The sequence below is a fragment of the Mastigoproctus giganteus genome, chromosome 1 (assembly GCF_048544385.1).
Source record: "Mastigoproctus giganteus isolate SK-2022 chromosome 1, ASM4854438v1, whole genome shotgun sequence".
NCBI classification, from domain to species: Eukaryota; Metazoa; Arthropoda; class Arachnida; order Uropygi; family Thelyphonidae; genus Mastigoproctus; species Mastigoproctus giganteus.
This window is the reverse complement of record NC_143575.1, coordinates 279,525,598-279,545,577: the sequence shown is the minus strand read 5'-3', so window position 1 is coordinate 279,545,577 and position 19,980 is coordinate 279,525,598. Positions and strand designations below refer to the sequence as shown.

Here is a 19,980-nt window from a genome sequence, read left to right as displayed (position 1 = left end):
ATAGTAATGACAGTACGCTACTGCAACAGGATTTAGAAAAGTTAGGCGGATTGGCTGAGAAGTGGCAACTGAAGTTTAACATTGACAAATGCAAAGTACTGCATATGGGTAATTGTTCAGTCAAAGTACTGCATGGGGGTAATTGTTCAGTCAGATATGAAGTTCTCTGAGTAGAGCATACGGGCTGCCAGAGCAGGTTATGGAGTTTTGTCAGTGATGTATAGGAATTTTTCTAACTGAGACAAGGAGGTGATTATTCTCTTGTATAAGGCAATACTATTCAGGCCACACCTTGAGTACTGTGTACAGGTCTGGATGCCTCATTTTAGGAAAGATGTCAAGTTGCTAGAATGAGATCAGATAAGGGCAACAAGATTGGTGAGAGGAACAAAGGGGGTGCTCTTATGCAGAGAGGCTTAAGTTCTGCAAGTTGCAGCATCTGTAGACTAGGCACCTGCGAGGTGATCTGATTGAGGTGTATAAGGCCTAGAACGGTTTGAGCAGGCTTAATTGTAATGGGACACTTCTGCTTGCTCAGATTAATAACCTGAGGTGGCATAGACTCAAATTGAGGAAATACAGTTGTAAGAATAGATGTGTGGAAGTTTGCCTTTAGCCTGTGGGTAATTGGTTGCTGGAACAGACTTTCATCTGTTGTTATGGAAATTGATAACTTAAATAAGTTTAAGGCTCAGCTGGACAGGTATTTTGAACGAACAGAGGGGTGAAGTGGAAGTGGTTTTTTTTTTTTTTTTTTTGGCTGATGCTGCATAAGCTTGCTTTCTTGCATCAAACGAACAGAGGGGTGAAGTGGAAGTGGTTTTTTTTTTTTTTTTTTTGGCTGATGCTGCATAAGCTTGCTTTCTTGCATCAAATGCCTCTACTAATGCTAATGCTAAATAAATTTAAGGCTGAACTAGACAAACATTTGGAATGAATGGATCAGTTACATGGGAAGGGGTTTTTTTTTTATTTTTATTTTGGCTGATGCTGTATCAGCTTGCTTTCTTGCATCATATGCCTCTGCTAAAACTAATAAGGGGATACAAATTTAACTTGAAAAAGGATGACTGCAGGAGAGATGTGTGAAAATTTTCTTTCTGCACAAAGAGTAATTGATTGTAGGAACAAACTACCATGTCTGGTGAAATGGAATTGGGTAGTTTCAATAAATTTAAGGTAAAATTAGTCAGATTATTAGAGGAGATGGACATATGAAATGGCTTGCCTTCCTATACTATTCAGGAATTTCTGCTACTAATATGTAGTATCTTCAATTATCTATATATTACATTTCTGTTGCCATATCTCATTCCACCCTGTCTAATTTTTCTAGGTGTTGTTGCCATTGTATGCCTTGAGTACTATCATTAACCGTCTTGCCAACCTTTCTATCACCTGCAAACTTAGACTGACTTAGACTTAAGTTTTGTATGCCTCCATATATAGTATTGTTAATAAATATTGAAAACAGAAATGACTCAACCCAGAACTTTGAGGGACTACATTAAAAACAGTAGTCCAAGAATGGCAGTGCACATTTATAACCATATATCACTGTCTTCTCCCACTCAACCATCCCTTTACCCATAGCAATAACTTTTCTCCTTATGTAACAGTGTCAAAAGCTTTGCTGGATCTCAGTATATGATGTTAAAATTATTTTTTGGATCCTGTTCCTTTGTTTTCTGCATCATTGTATCCAATCAGATTGGGCAGAGAAGATTGTGCTGTAACAAATCCATGCTGTGACTGCAGTACAACCCGTCTAGATGACTGTATGACTTCTTTAACCAATGATTCCATTATATTCTCTGGAATAGAAGTCATGCCTAACTTCACACTTTAAATCCCCCTTTGTGAATAGGAAAAACATTTGCACATCTCCAATCCATAGACATGTACCTCCTCTGCATCTAAGAATGCTCTAGTAATTATGGCTAATGGATGCCATAAATGCTCTAGAATGCTCTAGTAATTATGTTTGCTTGTCTGTTTTGCTGCTGCTTTTAATGTAATTGGGTAGATTGCATCAGCTCAGGTGCCTTATCACAAAACCGTTTAACTATCAGTCATAACTTAGTATTATTCTGGTAATGCCGTTCCTAAAACTTTTTCACTCATGAGAAAGTTGGTCCTACTGAACAGAATTTAAACACTAATTCAGTGCACCCACTTTAGATGTGTGCACTGCCTTAGATTCTATGTGATTCTTAACTATGAGCATAACTCCTCTCCTTCCTGTCCTTTCAGTATACATTATACTCACCAATTTCTGCATCCCTTATGTCTGAATGATACCATATTTCTAGTATCCCTACAATATCTGCTTTTGATGACTTAACTATTCATTCAATTTCAGATTTATTTACTATGCTCCTGTCATTAATATAAAAACTGGTTCTCAAGGGCAGCCATAGTGGCCAAATGTGGCCACCAAGACATTTCTGTGTGGCCACCAGACAATTTTCATAAATATCAAAATTTTTTATTTATTAAATTTCAACATTAAAAAAATTATTTTATATACAATAAAATATCATGGACATTTATAAATGCAATATTCATCGGCATGAGACATGATTTTTTATTCAGAGTACCGGCATTTAAATTCTCGTTTTTTGCATGTTCATAGATCTTTATTACTATACATTAGATTACCTGAAACTTAAAAAAAACCAAAACAAGGTTTATTACTATATAGCCCATGTAATTAATAATAAAGATTCTTTAATTATTTCTTTGTATAATTCGGTTACATACAAAAAGAAAATTTATAAATATAAATACCACAATGGTCTTTGACCACTCATTTGATATTTTTTTAAATTTGTTTTTATATTTGCATTTTAATAGCAAAGTATTACAACAGTTGCAATTTTACATGATATTATTCTACAAAACTCAAAAATATATTCATTTCTCAGCTGACTTCAGGATAGAATCTTAAATTACATAACTTATTATTATTAGTTACAGTTTTTATAAGCACTGTAGGAATGTTATTATTATTCCTGTGTTATATGCATATAAATTCCATCTAACTAGCATTGTTATTGGTAAAATAAATGTCTTAATAAGAAAGGAATTGTGCGGCCACCAGCTAATCTCGTGGCCATTTCTGTGGCCACCAGAAAAAACTCTTGAGAACCAATGGTATAGAAGCATATGTATGCCTGTTTTTTTCTCTGAGTCACTTATATATTTGCTTTTCCTCATGAGGACCACCAGCATCCCAATAATCACTCACTCCTTTTTTACTAGGCTGCTGCATCTATTGATAGAAGCAGTGCAAGAATCAATTTTACCTGTGCATGTAGCTACCATAAACTATTAGTCCATGTATCTCTCCCTTCCTTACAAACTATGGGTAGCATTTTTCTGATCCACCTAACATTGCCTCACTAGCATCAGTAAGTATTCTTGCATCCCTTCTATTTAAGCCTATTCCATCCTTGTAAAAAAACCATCTTTCCTGTATGTTTTAATAATTATATTCCAAAATTTGCAAATAAAGTATGTGCAGGGTGGAATTCTTTGAAAAACTTTGTATGTTGTTTAAATGTACAAAAAAGAATGTGAGCACCATTGTTTGGAGAACTATGAAATTATGCATAACTAAGGCATGGTGCAAAGATAAGTGAATTTTAACCAGTGAGACAGCCACTGCAAGCCATTCATATCATTGTTAGGGAAGGCATTACATATATCCCAAGTATATACAGGAAAGAATTCCACAGACAATTTGATATTTATTTATTTAGAAGAATAAATATTTTTAGAATACCTTTTTATTTTTAAAAGCTGTTGTTGTTATTGTTGTTATTTGGTTTTTTAGGAGCATTAGCAACTAAGGCCATATTGCTCCGGGAATATGCGGTGGTCATTCCCTGACCTTTCCGCATCCTCCGTATTTGGTGATGTGCTCGAACCCCGGTTTAATCAAGAAGCGTGTGCTATGCACTGCTGCTCCTTCCCACCTGGCTACGGAGGCACCATTTTTAAAAGCATCATTAGACATTGATATATTCCTCATATTGAATTGATGTACGAAGTGGGTTCCCCAAGGACCTGTATTGGAACCACTCTTGTTTTTGATTTTCTTAAATGACATCAGTGAAGGGAAGAGGGCATGATGTCTAAATTTTCAGATGATTTAAAGATCGGTAGAGTAGTTAATGATCATCGCTAAGCAGAGCTTTTTTCAGAGTGACCTAGATAGACTTCACAGATGGTCAGAAAAGTGGCATGCTTTAATTCAGCAAAATGCAAGGTCTTGCACCTGGCGAGCAGTAACCCCAAACCAACTTATACACTTGGTGGAGTTGAACTAAGTCAGTAGTGGAAGAAAGGGACTTGGGAGTTGTGATACGGTCAGACATGAAGTTCTCCGCACATTGTAGACAGATTGCAAGGAAGGCCATTGATAGGCCCATGGTGTCCTATCAATGATTTATCGGACACTTGCTAGTAGAGATAAGGATGTCACAATCTCATTATGTAAGGCTATTGTTAGACCACACTTGGAATACTGTGTTCAAGTATGGAGACTGCACCTAAAGAAAGACATTGAGCTCCTTGAAAGGGTTCAAAGACAGATAACTCGCCTGGCGAGATTGGCAAAAGGGTGTCCATGTGAGGAAAGAGTTGATTGAGGTGTTTAAGGCTCTGAGCGACAAAAGTAAAATGAGTGAGGACAAAATTTTCATGGTTAAAAATTATTCTAGAACTAGGGTCCATAGATTCAAGTTACGAGGGGGGGGGGGTAAGTTTAGACAGGATTGCAGGAAATTTTATTTTAGCCAGCAAGTTATAAATTACTAGAATAAGTTATCTACATGGGTGGTTGAGACTGACAGTGTGAGGAAATTCAGTGGTCAACTGGATAGTTACTTATGGGAGGAGGCAAATGCATAGGCTGTCTATTTCCTTTTCTTTTATTATTATTATTTTACTCTTTTTTTTTGGCTGGTGCAGCATAAGCCTTAGGCTTCCTTTCACCATATGGCCATTACTAATAATAATATAATTAAATATGTCAAAACATTTACATTGTGAAAGTTACATACATTCAGTGAAAGAATGTTCTTGAAATAAGATGATAATTTATTCTACAATGCTGTATCAATACTTTGAAATGCTGTTAATTTCAGTTAATAGTCTATGATTTTGAGCAAATAATTTAGTGTTTATTCATTTTTAAATGAAGGCTATTAAATTTTGAACCACATACTTTGCTTGCTGAGTATTCATTCCTCTGAATACTTGAGTTTGAATCAAGAGGTTTGGCTCTTGATTCAAACTCAAGTATTCAGAGTATTCAAAGTATTCAAGTATTCAAACTCAAGTATTCAAGTATTCAAACTTTTTTATAAATCAAGAGGTTTGGCTCTTGATTTATAAAAAAAAATCAGCTTGGCATTTTTTTTTTTTCCCTGCAAAGTGGAAGGGCAAAATTAGCATTAGTAGAGGCATTTGATGCAAGAAAGCAAGCTTATGCAGCATCAGCCAAAAAAAAAAAAAAAAAACACTTCCACTTCACCCCTCTGTTCGTTCAAAATATCTGTCCAGCTGAGCCTTAAACTTATTTAGGCTATCAACTTCCACGACAAGGGATGGAAGTCTGTTCCACCAAGCAACCACCTGCTGGCTAAAGGCAAATTTCCGCACATCTATCCTACATCTGTCTTTCCTCAATTTGAATTTATGCCCTCTCAGGTGATTATTCTGAGCGAGAGGAAGAATCCCATCAGCATTGAGCATGCTCAAACCATTCAAGGCTTTATACACCTCTATCAGATCACCTCGCTGGTGCCTAGTCTCCAGACACTGTAATTTGCAAAACTTAAGCCTTTCTTCATAAGAGCACCCCTTTGTTCCATTCACTAATCTTGTTGCCCTTCTCTGTACTGGTTCCAGCAGCTCTACATCCTTCTTGAAATGAGGCCTCCAGACCTGTATACAGTACTCTAGGTATGGCCTGACCATTGCCTTATAAAAAGGAATAATCACCTCCTTATCCCTGCTAGAAAAATTCCTATATATCATTGACAATACACCATGAGCTACTCTTGCAGCCCGTCTGCACTGCTCAGAGAACTTCATATTTGCCTGCACAACCACCCCCAGGTCCCTTTCAATCTCTACCACTGTCAGTGTAGTACCACAGAGTTGATACGTTGCTCTGGGGTTGCTGTTTCCCATGTGTAGTACTTTACATTTGTCAATGTTAAACTTCATTTGCCACCTCTCAGCCCATCTGCTCAACCTTTCCAGATCCTGTTGCAGCAGCATAGTGTCAGTGGTATCCTTGATAACCCTGCCTACCTTTGTATCGTCTGCAAACTTCGACATTAAGCTTGATATACCCTCATCAATATCATTTATGAATACAGAAAACAATAATGGACTCAACACTGAGCCCTGAGGGACTCCACTAATAACATTAGTTTACTTGTACCGCAATGACTCCCAGCAGTCTCTGAAATATCCCGCATCTTGTTTTTCAGGCTTCTGCTCATTCTAATAGAAGCAGTGCAAGAATCTCTTTCACCTCTGCCAGTGGCTACTGTTAATCTATTCGTCTTTGTTTCCCCCCAAGCTAGCAGTTTTCCGACCCACCTAACACTGCTTCGATAGCATCAGCAAATATTCTTGCACCCTTTCTATTTAAGTGTATCCCATCCCTGTAGAAGCAATCTCTCCTGTTAACAAGTACAGTCCTGGCTGAAAAAAATTCTAACCCTTGAGCCTTGCACAATCTTTCCAGGGCTGAATTGATCGACAAGGCTCTCATCATATACTCCCTCGTATCGTGTCTGGGCAGAATTGCAGACACTTTCAAATTCAACCCTATTTCACGGCTTTTTTTCAACAGTGACCTGTACTTGTTAAGCAATTCTGCCGGTCTCCTACTCTTGATATCATTAGTGCTAACGTGTACAACTATATCACCTTTTGTGCCCTTAAAAGATGATATCTGCTCTACAACGTCATCAACCTTTGCCCCTGGCAGACATACCCTGGTTCTGTTCCACCTATGCTTTTTACAAAGCATGTTCCCCGTTTCCCTGACAATAGAGTCACCAACAACTACTAGTTCCTTTGGGACCAGCGCATTCTGCCATGGGGGTTGCCGCTGTGTTGCGCGACGACCAAGTGCAAGCTCTGGCGTTGATGTGGGCAGCTGAGAGCTTGATGGGCCCCTCAATTTAGTTCCTTCGAGGGCATCCACCCTGTCCTTCAAGCTCTCATATAGGCCCATAAGAACGCTGAGTTGTTGCCTGATTACGATACACTCCTTGCATCGCGCACACACAAAGACATCCCCCATGGCAATATCATGTCCCGTACCTGAATGCTCCACAAACATCATGCAAGCTATGCATTTTAGAAGGCTGTGATTCAGAAGGCAACTGCCCCCCTCAGTTCTCCTCTGAGCCACAGCACTTCCATTAGCTCGAGCCTTTTGTTTTGAATAAGCTTCATATCACTGCCAAAAAGGTCTAGCATCAATTAGAACAATAGCATTATTCACCAGTCATTCATTTTGTACAGAAATTCATTATAAACCATATTAATAATCTATCTTTTATAGATATTTTTCTTCGGCATCAGTACTGTGTACTGATGCCAAAGAAAAATTTCCATGGTCCAGACAGAGAGCATGATATTTTTTGCATACCCAATTAAATCCCAGCCCTACCTACATTCAGCAATATGACATACTCCATCTTGTCATTACTTAGAGTTTTGTCTTATATATTGCTTGTGCCCTCACTACATTGCTCCTTAATCTTACCAATTATTTCAAATTATTAAAAGCCATAAAACTATCATGTTTATAATAGTTATAGTATTTAATATATATATGTTATGTGTAATTATTTAATTGCAGGCTGGTACCAAGGAATAACAGCCCAAATTTCTCTGATATCTCTTGGATGGGGTTTGGGATCCTTTCAACGAGCTGCCCGTAATGCTCAGAAAGTGAAAGCACGAATGACATGGCCTGGCACAATGTTATATGTTGCAGCCAATTACTTTATTATTGCTTCTCGTATATTTTCTATGGCTCTTTTTGCTACTATTTTCCCACACTGGCTGATTGGGATCTGCGTTGTGCACTGGATTTGTATGTCTATATGGATTTTATCATTAAAGACACAGTTGTTTAAAAACAAGTAAGGTCCTCTTATGCCAAAATTTATTCCACTTTATTTTCCTTGAAATATTTAATTCTGTTTTTCTGATATGATGTGTTGAAAGACATATATCAGAGCAAATTAAATTCATAATGAGGAAATGAACACAATCTTAAGTATGGCAGATCTTAAGTTTAAATTTTAAATTTAATTTAAAGGTTACACCAAGACAAATTCCTCAAATTAAATCAATTCAAGCACACAGTGGTCAGCATTTTGGAACCTCTTTGAAGTTCTGAAAATTCATTTTCAGGATATAAAATTCATTTTCAGGACAGAGGTCAAGGTTCATAGAACCAGAGATCCTAGCTACATTTTTACTTACTCAGACCTTGGTGCTGTTATGTTTTAGAAAATGAAGCCTGAAGAGCTTCTGAAATGTTGACTATTGTGTGGTTGAATTAATTTGGTGCAACTTTTAAATTTCATTAAACTAATTAGTTAAAACATAATTTATGAGTGTTCATTTCCACATTTATAATTTTTTGTTTTTTTCAATTTAGATGCCTTGTTTTCTGTACAACTTTATTTATATGAAATAAAATTGTACAGAAAAGAAGGCACCTAATTTATTTATTTCACTTTACTTATTCTCTTTATTTCATAGAAGTGAAGTTGTATATAACTGTGGTGTTGGGAATAGGATCTTTCCTTCTTGCCTATAGAAGTGCTGTGCTTTGCTTGTCATTATAATATGTGTCTCTCTTCTCATTTTTATTTTACATATGCTGCTGTCTTCATCTAAAAAATATTGTCTAATATATATACAGCCGATTCCGGTTATTTGGGACACATCGGGACTAGTGCATTTTGGCCTGATTAAGCGGCTGCCCCAATTATCCGAAATTTCACGTAAATAGTTAAAAATACAATGGACCCCCGCTTTACAATTGGTTCACTGTAAAATAAAATCACGTTATGATAGTCACCATAGTAAAGTACCGTTCACTATACGATGTGTAGTAAGCGCCTGTCATTGTGATCATGTTTGTGAATTGAATTTTAATTCTATTAAACAGCGATTCTAATTAGCAAAAATAGGAGGAATATTATCCACAGGCTATAAAAGTAAAGATATATTAAGCACAAATTTGCCCTTTATTACCTTACCAATTAAAAAATTAAACGATACGTGAAAATCGGAAGAATGTACGTGATAATCGGAATAATTAATACATACTGTAATATGTACATACGAACTATTTGACATTTCTGTTCACTGACATTTGTGGGTGGGGGTTAAAATTTAAAACAGTAAAAAGATAAGCAATCAATATCAAAGAACATGACACACACAAATTGCAAGTAACACGATACGCGCAAGTGAGAACGGAGTGACATGTTACGAAGCTTTAAAAATAGGACTGAAGAGAAGATTCTGAAAATGAATTTTTTTATATGATTGAAGATTTCATGGAAGTGTAAACACATTTCACCATACTAACCCACAGAATTCCAGCTGTCGGTATTAATGCAAATTCAATAAGATCGAGTTTACTATCCGTTTATGATAAAGATAGATTTCACTAACAGAAAAGCCCAATAAACAGGTGACTGCTAATTGTTTTTATTGTTTTAACCTCCAGAAATCTGACCAAACCACATGGTACGGTCGGAGACAATTGTAGGGTAATCTCCAGTGCTGCAGTCTCGTGCTCTGATTAAATGGCATGTTGTCCCAATTAAGCAAAGTAAGCCCTGGCTATTTACTCGATTCGGTTCTGTTTTTTAAGATTTGCCCCAAATAATTGGCTGCCCCGATTAACCGGTGGCCCAAATAACCAGAATCCACTGTATATATATATATATATATATTTTTTTTTTTTTTTTTTTTTTTAACTAGAGTTTTCTCATTACTTCTAGAAACATTCCTGATAGGCTTCTTTGGTTTTTGGTATTACTAATAGTTCCTGTGTCGTATTCTGAATAATTTCCTCCTGCATTTCAAATCTGTGATCTTTCAAGGAGGACTTTAAGTTTGAGGGAAAAATCATAGGAAGCTAAACCTAGTGAGTATGGCAGATGGGTAACACTCGGTGTTACAGTTCCTCACAAAAAATTCTCGAATGGAAAGTGACAAGCATTCATGGAAAGTGACAAGTTCCTCACAAAAAATTCTCGAATGGAAAGTGACAAGCATTCATGGAAAGTGACAAGTTCCTCACAAAAAATTCTCGAATGGAAAGTGACAAGCATTCACGGGTATTGTCACAATGCAAGCACTAATTCCAAACCTACTTTTCTGGCCATTTTCTCTAAACAGCATCTCACAATATGCATAGAACTGTTTTGAAGAATTTCTGGTGAACTATGCCCAATGAGTCAAAAATATGAAAAGCACAATTTTCACATTTGGTCAAGATTGTCTTATCTTTTTTTGGGAATTACAGTACAGAGGAGTCCTTCACTGAGAGGACTGGACCTTTATTTCTTGATTATAGCCATACACCCATGATTTGTCACTAGTAGAGAAAAGATGTAGAAACAAAGTGTAGGTCAGCAAGAACATGCTGACAAAGATCCTGATGTCAAGAACTCACCACTCCTTGTGACAGTCAATAAGGATGTAAGGCACAAACTTGGCTGAAATGTGTCACATTTACAAATCTTGTGCTAAAATTTATTGGCATGTCCTGTGAGAAATATGTTTCACTAGCAATTACATGTACAGGTAACCCTAGTATAACACCGTAATTTGGTTCTTACAAAATCTCGTGTAATGTGAAACTATGTTATACAGGACTAAGAACAAGTACAAAAATGGGGATTACGTTCCAAAACCTAACAAAAATACACCATTTTTTTTTATAACTATCAGAAACCTAATCTTTATAGTAGTAATAACTTAATATTTTAACTTTATTTTTATAATAGTAGTAACTTAAATAGTAATAACTGAACAAACGTCTCACCTTACAAACTGTGATACTTATATATCAGATAATGTACATTCATTTAATTTTCTTCCTCTTCATTGCTGCTAAGCACAATCTCTTCTCTTCTGCAGCATCTAGATTTTGTGTACCTGCTGCTCTCTTTAAAAGTCACGAACTGCACACTTTGAAGTCACAATTTTTATCGTCTCAAACAAGCACAAGTTCAGTAGCACAGAAATTCCAGAGATCCCCCAACAAAATACAGTGGACCCCTGATTTAAAGATATAAAGCACAAATTTAATTTTATTACTTTACCAATTCACAAAGTTAAATGATACATGAAAATCGGAAGAATATTTTCCAGTTAGCAAAATAAAAATAAATTTACGCTTGCATGCATAGCTTAATTATTACGTACTGTAATATGTACATACTAACTGATACTTCTGTTCACTGACTTTTTTTTTTTTTTTTTTGTTGTAAAATTTAAAACAGTAAAAATGATAAGCAATCACTAAGAACATGATATGCACAAGTAAGATATGGAGTAATGAGTTTCTGAAAATTTATGTTTTTTATATGATTGAATATTTCATGGAAGGGGAAACATATTTCACCATAATATCATGAAAACCCACAGAATTCCAACTATTGGTACTATAGCAAATACAAGAAGATCGAGTTTACTACCCGTTTATAATTGATTACATTAACAAAAAAGACCAATAAACCGGAAACTGCAAATTGTTTTTATTGTTTTATGGTAGTGACCTCCAGAAATGTGTTTTAATAAAATGTGAGCTTGCGTCGGGTGATAATAGCGAGTTGTTGCTTTAACCCTGTAAAGTTCTTTACAAAAATTTCATTTTGACCGTTATCGTGGTGCCGACTAAGAGAATAAGTGACAGCAGTACTAGTACTGGACAGGTTGCAAGGAAGGTCTGTGGTGTCATATGAATGATTTATTGAACATTTGCTAGTAGAGATAAGGACATCATAATCCCATTATATAAGGCTATTGTTAGACCACACACTTGAAATACTGTGTTCAAGTAGCATTAGCATTAGTAGAGGCATTTGATGCAAGAAAGCAAGCTTATGCGGCATCAGCCAAAAAAAAAAAAACCCACTTCCACTTCACCCCTCTGTTCGTTCAAAATACCTGTCCAGCTGAGCCTTAAACTTATTTAGGCTATCAACCTCCACCACAAGGGATGGAAGTCTGTTCCACCAACCAACCACCCGCTGGCCAAAGGCAAATTTTCGCACGTCTATCCTACATCTGTCTTTCCTCAATTTGAATTTATGCCCTCTCAGGTGATTTTTCTGAGCTAGAGGAAGAATCCCATCAGCATTGAGCATGCTTAAACCATTCAAGGCTTTATACACCTCTATCAGATCACCTCGCTAGTGCCTAGTCTCCAGACACTGTAATTTGCAAAACTTAAGCCTTTCTTCGTAAGAGCACCCCTTTGTTCCATTCACTAATCTTGTTGCCCTTCTCTGTACTCGTTCCAGCAGCTCTACATCCTTCTTGAAATGAGGCCTCCAGACCTGTATACAGTACTCTAGGTGTGGCCTGACCATTGCCTTATACAATGGAATAATCACCTCCTTATCCCTGCTGGAAAAATTCCTGTATATCATTGACAATACTCCATGAGCTACTCTTGCAGCCCATCTGCACTGCTCAGAGAACTTCATATCTGCCTGCACAACCACCCCCAAGTCCCTTTCATTCTCTACCACTGTCAGTGTAGTACCACAGAGTTGATACGTTGCTCTGGGGTTGCTGTTTCCCATATGTAGTACTTTACATTTGCAATGTTAAACTTCATTTGCCACCTCTCAGCCCATCTGCTCAACCTTTCCAGATCCTGTTGCAGCAGCATAGTGTCAGTAGTGTCCTTGACAACCCTGCCAACCTTTGTATCGTCTGCAAACTTAGACATTAAGCTTGATAGACCATCAATATCATTTATAAATACAGAAAACAATAATGGACCCAACACTGAGCCCTGAGGGACTCCACTAATAACATTAGTCCAAGATGAGCAGTGTCCATTGATTACCACTCTCTGTCTTCTCCCCCTCAACCACCCCTTTATCCATAGCAGCAATTTGCCTCCAATGTCACACTGCTCCAATTTGTGTAGCAGTCTTCCATGTGCAATAGTATCAAAAGCCTTTCTAAGATCCAAGTATATAATATCAAAGTTATTCCCTGCATCCAGTTCTTTTGTGACTGCATCATAGTATCCAATCAAGTTGGTCAGGCAAGACTTCCCCTTAACAAAACCATGCTGCGTCTGAGCTATAACTGAAGTCTTGTCTAAATAATCCTGCAGTGCTTCTTTAACCAGTGCCTCCATTAATTTTCCTGGAACAGAAGTTAAGCTCACAGGTCTATAATTACTTGTGTCAGCCTTTGATCCTCCTTTGTGAATTGGGGTCACATTTGCACATTTCCAGTCTATGGGTACCTCCCCTGAGTCCAAGGAAGCTCTCATAATTATGGCTAAGGGTTTGCTTACTTCCGTTGCTACCTCCTTTAATATAACTGGATAGATCCCATCCACCCCGGGTGCCTTTCTTGTGTTTATCTTCAACAGTTTCTCCTCCACTTTACTCCCAGTTATTTCAAGATTCTGTAGCTTACTGCTAGAGTTGAATACACCTCTGGCATTCCCCTTGCTGAATAACTCCTCATGTGTGAATGTTGATGCAAAATATTCATTTAGTTTGTTAGCTACCTGAGCAGGATCATCAACAGTTGACCCATCAATATCAAGTGGACCAATCTGATTCATCCCCTTCCTTCTAGAGTTTACATAAGTAAAGAACTCTTTACTGTTTTTCTTTGCATCCCTTGCCAAGGATTTCTCGTAATCTGCCTTCGCCTGCCTAACTTCCTTTGTAACTTGGTTGCATATCAACTTGTATCTATCATAGGCTTCTGTTTCATGTGTTAATTTGTAAGTATCCCATACATTTTTCTTCTCTGCCATATGCCTCATTAGTTCATCTGACATCCATTTTGGCCTAAACCTTGAACAATATTTCTTAGTTGGTATGTAAAGCCTAGTAGCTTCCAAGATAAGTTCTTTGAATGCTTCCCATTTTGAATTTGCTGTTGGTAACATCATCAGTTGGTCCCACTGTATAGAATTTAAATACTGTCTCAGTCCATCGTAGTCGCCTTTACGGAAGCAATAACCCTTCCCTTTACCCCTAATGGTAGTTACCTCTTTGAGTAAATCCCACTTCAGCACACTGTGATCACTGCCACCTAGTGGTTCATTTATCTGCAGATTCTTAATGCATGAAGAATCACTGCTGATAATCAAATCAAGAGTATTACTCCTTGTAGTTGCCTCCTGTATGGAGATTGCACCTAAAAAACACAAAGTTTCTTGAAAGGGTCCAAAGACAGGTAACTCGCCTGGTGAGATCGGCAAAAGGGCATCCGTACTAGGAAAGACTTTAAATATGTGGGTTGCACAGCATGGAAACTATGCACCTTAGAGGAGATGATTGAGGTGTTTAAGACTCTTAGAAGCAAAATGAATGAGGACAAAATTTCACAGTTATAAATGATTTTAGAACTAGGGGCCATAAATACAAGTTACATGGGGGAGAAGTTTAGACTGGTTTGCAGGAAGTTTTATTTTAGCCAGCGAGTTAGAAATTACTGAAAAAGTTACTAACATGGGTGGTAGAGGCTGATAGTTTGGGGAAATACAAAGGTTAGCTGGATAGTTACCTGCAGGAGGAGGGAAATGCCTAGGTTGTCTATTTCCCTTTCTTTTATTATTTATTTTATTTTATTATTATTATTATTATATTACTCTTTTTTTTTTTTCTTTCTTTCTTTTTTTTTTTTGGCTGGTGTTGCATAAGCCTTATGCTTCCTTGCAGCATATGGTTATTACTAATACTAAATTATATTTTTATCCACTTGGCAAGGACTGGTATAACCTTTCTACAGTATAACAGTCAACTTATGCCCAACAGGGTAACTATTTACATATTTTCATCCTCCCACAGTGGTAATTTTTTCTATCCCTATGGTGCATTGGAATCAATTTTTGACTATTTGTAAAAATTTTAATTAACTAAACTGAACCGAATAGTGGGATGAAACAGGTATGTGTATATTTCTGATATGATTTTGTTTATGTCAAATATATAGTAAAGTGCCTAGTTACCAATATATTTTAGCATTAGCATTAGCATTAGCATTAGTAGAGGCATTTGATGCAAGAAAGCAAGCTTATGCAGCATCAGCCAAAAAAAAAAAAAAAAAGTAACATAAATAAATAAAAATAACCACTTCCTCTTCACCCCTCTGTTCGTTCGAAATACCTGTCCAGCTGAGCCTTAAACTTATTTAGGCTATCAACTTCCACGACAAGGGATGGAAGTCTGTTCCACCTACCAACCACCCGCTGGCTAAAGGCAAATTTCCGCACGTCTATCCTACATCTGTCTTTCCTCAATTTGAATTTATGCCCTCTCAGGTGATTATTCTGAGCTAGAGGAAGAATCCCATCAGCATTGAGCATGCTTAAACCATTCAAGGCTTTATACACCTCTATCAGATCACCTCGCTGGTGCCTAGTCTCCAGACACTGTAATTTGCAAAACTTAAGATTTTCTTCGTAAGAGCACCCCTTTGTTCCATTCACTAATCTTGTTGCCCTTCTCTGTACTCGTTCCAGCAGCTCTACATCCTTCTTGAAATGAGGCATCCAGACCTGTATACAGTACTCTAGGTGTGGCCTGACCATTGCCTTATACAATGGAATAATCACCTCCTTATCCCTGCTGGAAAAATTCCTGTATATCATTGACAATACTCCATGAGCTACCCTTGCAGCCCGTCTGCACTGCTCAGAGAACTTCATATCTGCCTGCACAATCACCCCCAAGTCCCTTTCATTCTCTACCACTGTCAGTGTAGTACCACAGAGTTGATACGTTGCTCTGGGGTTGCTGTTTCCCATGTGTAGTACTTTACATTTGTCAATGTTAAACTTCATTTGCCACCTCTCAGCCCATCTGCTCAACCTTTCCAGATCCTGTTGCAGCAGCATAGTGTCAGTAGTGTCCTTGACAACCCTGCCAACCTTTGTATCATCTGCAAACTTGGACATTAAGCTTGATATACCATCATCAATATCATTTATAAATACAGAAAACAACAATGGACCCAACACTGAGCCCTGAGGGACCCCACTAATAACATTAGTCCACGATGAGCAGTGTCCATTGATTACCACTCTCTGTCTTCTCCCCCTCAACCACCCCTTTATCCATAGCAGCAATTTGCCTCCAATGTCACACTGCTCCAATTTGTGTAGCAGTCTTCCATGTGCAACAGTATCAAAAGCCTTTCTAAGATCCAAGTATATAATATCAAAGTTATTCCCTGCATCCAGTTCTTTTGTGACTGCATCATAGTATCCAATCAAGTTGGTCAGGCAAGACTTCCCCTTAACAAAACCATGCTGTGTCTGAGCTATAACTGAAGTCTTGTCTAAATGATCCTGCAGTGCTTCTTTAACCAGTGCCTCCATTAATTTTCCTGGAACAGAAGTTAAGCTCACAGGTCTATAATTACTTGTGTCAGCCTTTGATCCTCCTTTGTGAATTGGGGTCACATTTGCACATTTCCAGTCTATGGGTACCTTCCCTGAGTCCAAGGAAGCTCTCATAATTATGGCTAAGGGTTTGCTTACTTCCTTTGCTGCCTCCTTTAATATAACTGGATAGATCCCATCCCCCCCGGGTGCCTTTCTTGTGTTTATCTTCAACAGTTTCTCCTCCACTTTACTCCCAGTTATTTCAAGATTCTGTAGCTTACTGCTAGAGTTGAATACACCTCTGGCATTCCCTTTGCTGAATAACTCCTCATGTGTGAATGTCGATGCAAAATATTCATTTAGTTTGTTAGCTACCTGAGCAGGATCATCAACAGTTGACCCATCAATATCAAGTGGACCAATCTGATTCATCCCCTTCCTTCTAGAGTTTACATAAGTAAAGAACTCTTTGCTGTTTTTCTTTGCATCCCTTGCCAAGGATTTCTCGTAATCTGCCTTCGCCTGCCTAACCTCCTTTGTAACTTGGTTGCATATCAACTTGTATCTATCATAGGCTTCTGTGTCATGTGTTAATTTGTAAGTATCCCATGCATTTTTCTTCTCTGCCATATGCCTCATTAGTTCATCTGACATCCATTTTGGCCTAAACCTTGAACAATATTTCTTAGTTGGTATGTAAAGCCTAGTAGCTTCCAAGATAAGTTCTTTGAATGCTTCCCATTTTGAATTTGCTGTTGGTAACATCATCAGTTGGTCCCACTGTATAGAATTTAAATACTGTCTCAGTCCATCGTAGTCGCCTTTACGGAAGCAATAACCCTTCCCTTTACCCCTAATGGTAGTTACCTCTTTGAGTAAATCCCACTTCAGCACACTGTGATCACTGCCACCTAGTGGTTCATTTATCTGCAGATTCTTAATGCATGAAGAATCACTGCTGATAATCAAATCAAGAGTATTACTCCCTCTAGTTGCCTCCCGAACATGCTGATGTAGAAAACAATCATCCAATAAATCCACAAAAGCTCTGCTAGTGCGTGAGTAACCAGCCCCCAAATTCCAGTCAATATCTGGGAAATTAAAATCTCCCATTATAAGACTCTCTGATTTACTGGCCCACTCTATTTCCCTGTACAGTTCCTTATTATACTCATCAGAGTCATTAGGCCTATAGCACACTCCTACTCTCAATTTTGATCTCCCAATGCTTATGTCACACCAAACTGACTCCACACTGCACTGTCCAGCGATGTCGACTGGCTTCACTTCCTTGGGTTTTATGTGTTTCTTAACTAATAGCATAACCCCTCCCCCCTTCCTATCCTGTCTATCCTTTCTGTAGACGTTGTACTCCCCAAATTGCAGTTCTGCATCCCTTATATCTGTGTGACACCACGTCTCTGATATCCCAACAATATCTGCCTTCGATGTTTTGAGCAATACCTCAAATTCATCAAATTTATTTACTAAACTCCTAGCATTGGTGTACACGCAAGTATACCTGCACCTGTTTCTATTCTTAGCTACCCTAACACAACCCATGTGTTTACTTGTACCGCAATGGCTCCCAGCAGTCTCTGAAATACCATGCATCTTGTTTTTCAGGCTTCTGCTCATTCTAATAGAAGCAGTGCAAGAATCTCTTTCACCTCTGCCAGTGGCTACTGTCAATCTATTGGTCTTTGTCTCCCCCCAAGCTAGCAGTTTTCCGACCCACCTAACACTGCCTCGATAGCATCAGCAAATATTCTTGCACCCTTTCTATTTAAGTGTATCCCATCCCTGTAGAAGCAATCTCTCCTGTTAACAAGTACAGTCCAGGCTGAAAAAAATTCTACCCCTTGAGCCTTGCACAATCTTTCCAGGGCCGAATTGATCGACAAGGCTCTCATATAAATATATTGGTAATTATGCACCTTAAAGGGAGATATATTGAGGTCTGTCAGGCTGAGAATAAATAGTAAAATGAATGAAGATAAATAATTCCACAACAAGGGGTTTTAAATTATGAGGAAAGGGATTTAGTGTTGACTGTAGAAAGTTTTCTTTTAGCTAGCAGTTTAACTATTGGAATAAGCTACCTCAGTGGATAGTTGAGGCTAACAGCGTAGGGAAATTCAACAGTCTACTAGATAGATACTGATCTGAATGTTAATCTGAGATTACTACTACTACCACCACCCACATTCAGTACCTTGAATTTGTCAACGTTAAACTTCAATTGCCATTTCTCAACCCTCTACCTAATTTTTCTAGATCTTGTCAGCAGCATACTTTCATTACTTCATTAACCATTCTGCCAACCTTTGTGTCATCTGCAAACTTAGACGTTAAGCCTAATATACCTTCACCAGTATCATTAATAAATACAAAAAACAACAATGGGTCCAGCACCCAACATTATGGAACTTCATTAATAACATTAGTCAACGAAGAGCAGTCTCTATTGATAACCACTTTGTCTTTTCCCAATCAACCCTTTTTTTTTAATCTATGGCTGTAACTTTCCCTTAATGACACACTGCTTCAATTTGTACAGACGTCTTTTATGTGCAACAGTATCGAAGCTTTCCCGAAATCCAAATATCATCAAAATTATTTTTTTCATCCAGTTCCTTTGTCATTGTATCATAGTAGCTAATCAAATTGGTTAGACAGGATCTCCCCTTAATGAACCCATGCCATCACTGCAGTATTAGTGCATTTCTGTCTAGATGGACCTGCATCACTTCTTTAACTAGTGACTCCATTATTTTCCCTGGAACAGAAGTTAAGTTAACCAGTCTGTAATTACTTGTCTCCTTTTGATCCCCCTTTGTGAATTGAGATACATTTTTACATCTCCAGTTCATGGGGACCTCTCCCTGAATTCAAAGATGCCTTTGTAATTATGGCTAAGGGTTTACTTACCTCCTTGACCACTTCCCTTAATAGAATTGGATAGATCTGTCCACTCTAAGTACCATTTTTTTTGTTTAACTTTGACAATTTTTCTTCCACGTTCCTCTCAATTATTACAGAATCATTTAGTTCCCTGTTCGAGTTTGATAAACTTCTGGCATCCTCCTCCCTAAAGAATTCCTTATGTGTTAATGTAGATGCAAAGTACTTATTCAGTGTGTCAGCAATCTGAGCAAGATCAACAGTCGAACCATCAATATCAAGTGAACCAATGTAATTCGTTACTTTCTTTCTGGTGTTTACACAAGAAAAGAAGTCTTTGTTGTTTATCTTTACATCCTTTGCTAAAGATTTTGCAAATCGGCCTTAGCTTGCCTAACCTCCTTTGTGAC

At 37.7% G+C, this 19,980-nt stretch overlaps 1 protein-coding gene across 1 annotated transcript in view; it reads left to right on the top strand.

The window, feature by feature from the left end:
- LOC150092033 (XK-related protein 6-like) overlaps positions 1-8,556 on the top strand; it is a 30,440-nt gene extending 21,884 nt beyond the window's left edge. Inside the window, exons 3-4 of the mRNA XM_090371068.1 lie at positions 7,898-8,183; positions 8,478-8,556. Of these exons, the coding sequence (XP_090227194.1) occupies positions 7,898-8,183; positions 8,478-8,556 (365 nt within the window). The remainder of the gene's footprint in view (positions 1-7,897; positions 8,184-8,477) is intronic.
- The last annotated feature ends 11,424 nt before the right edge of the window (positions 8,557-19,980 follow it).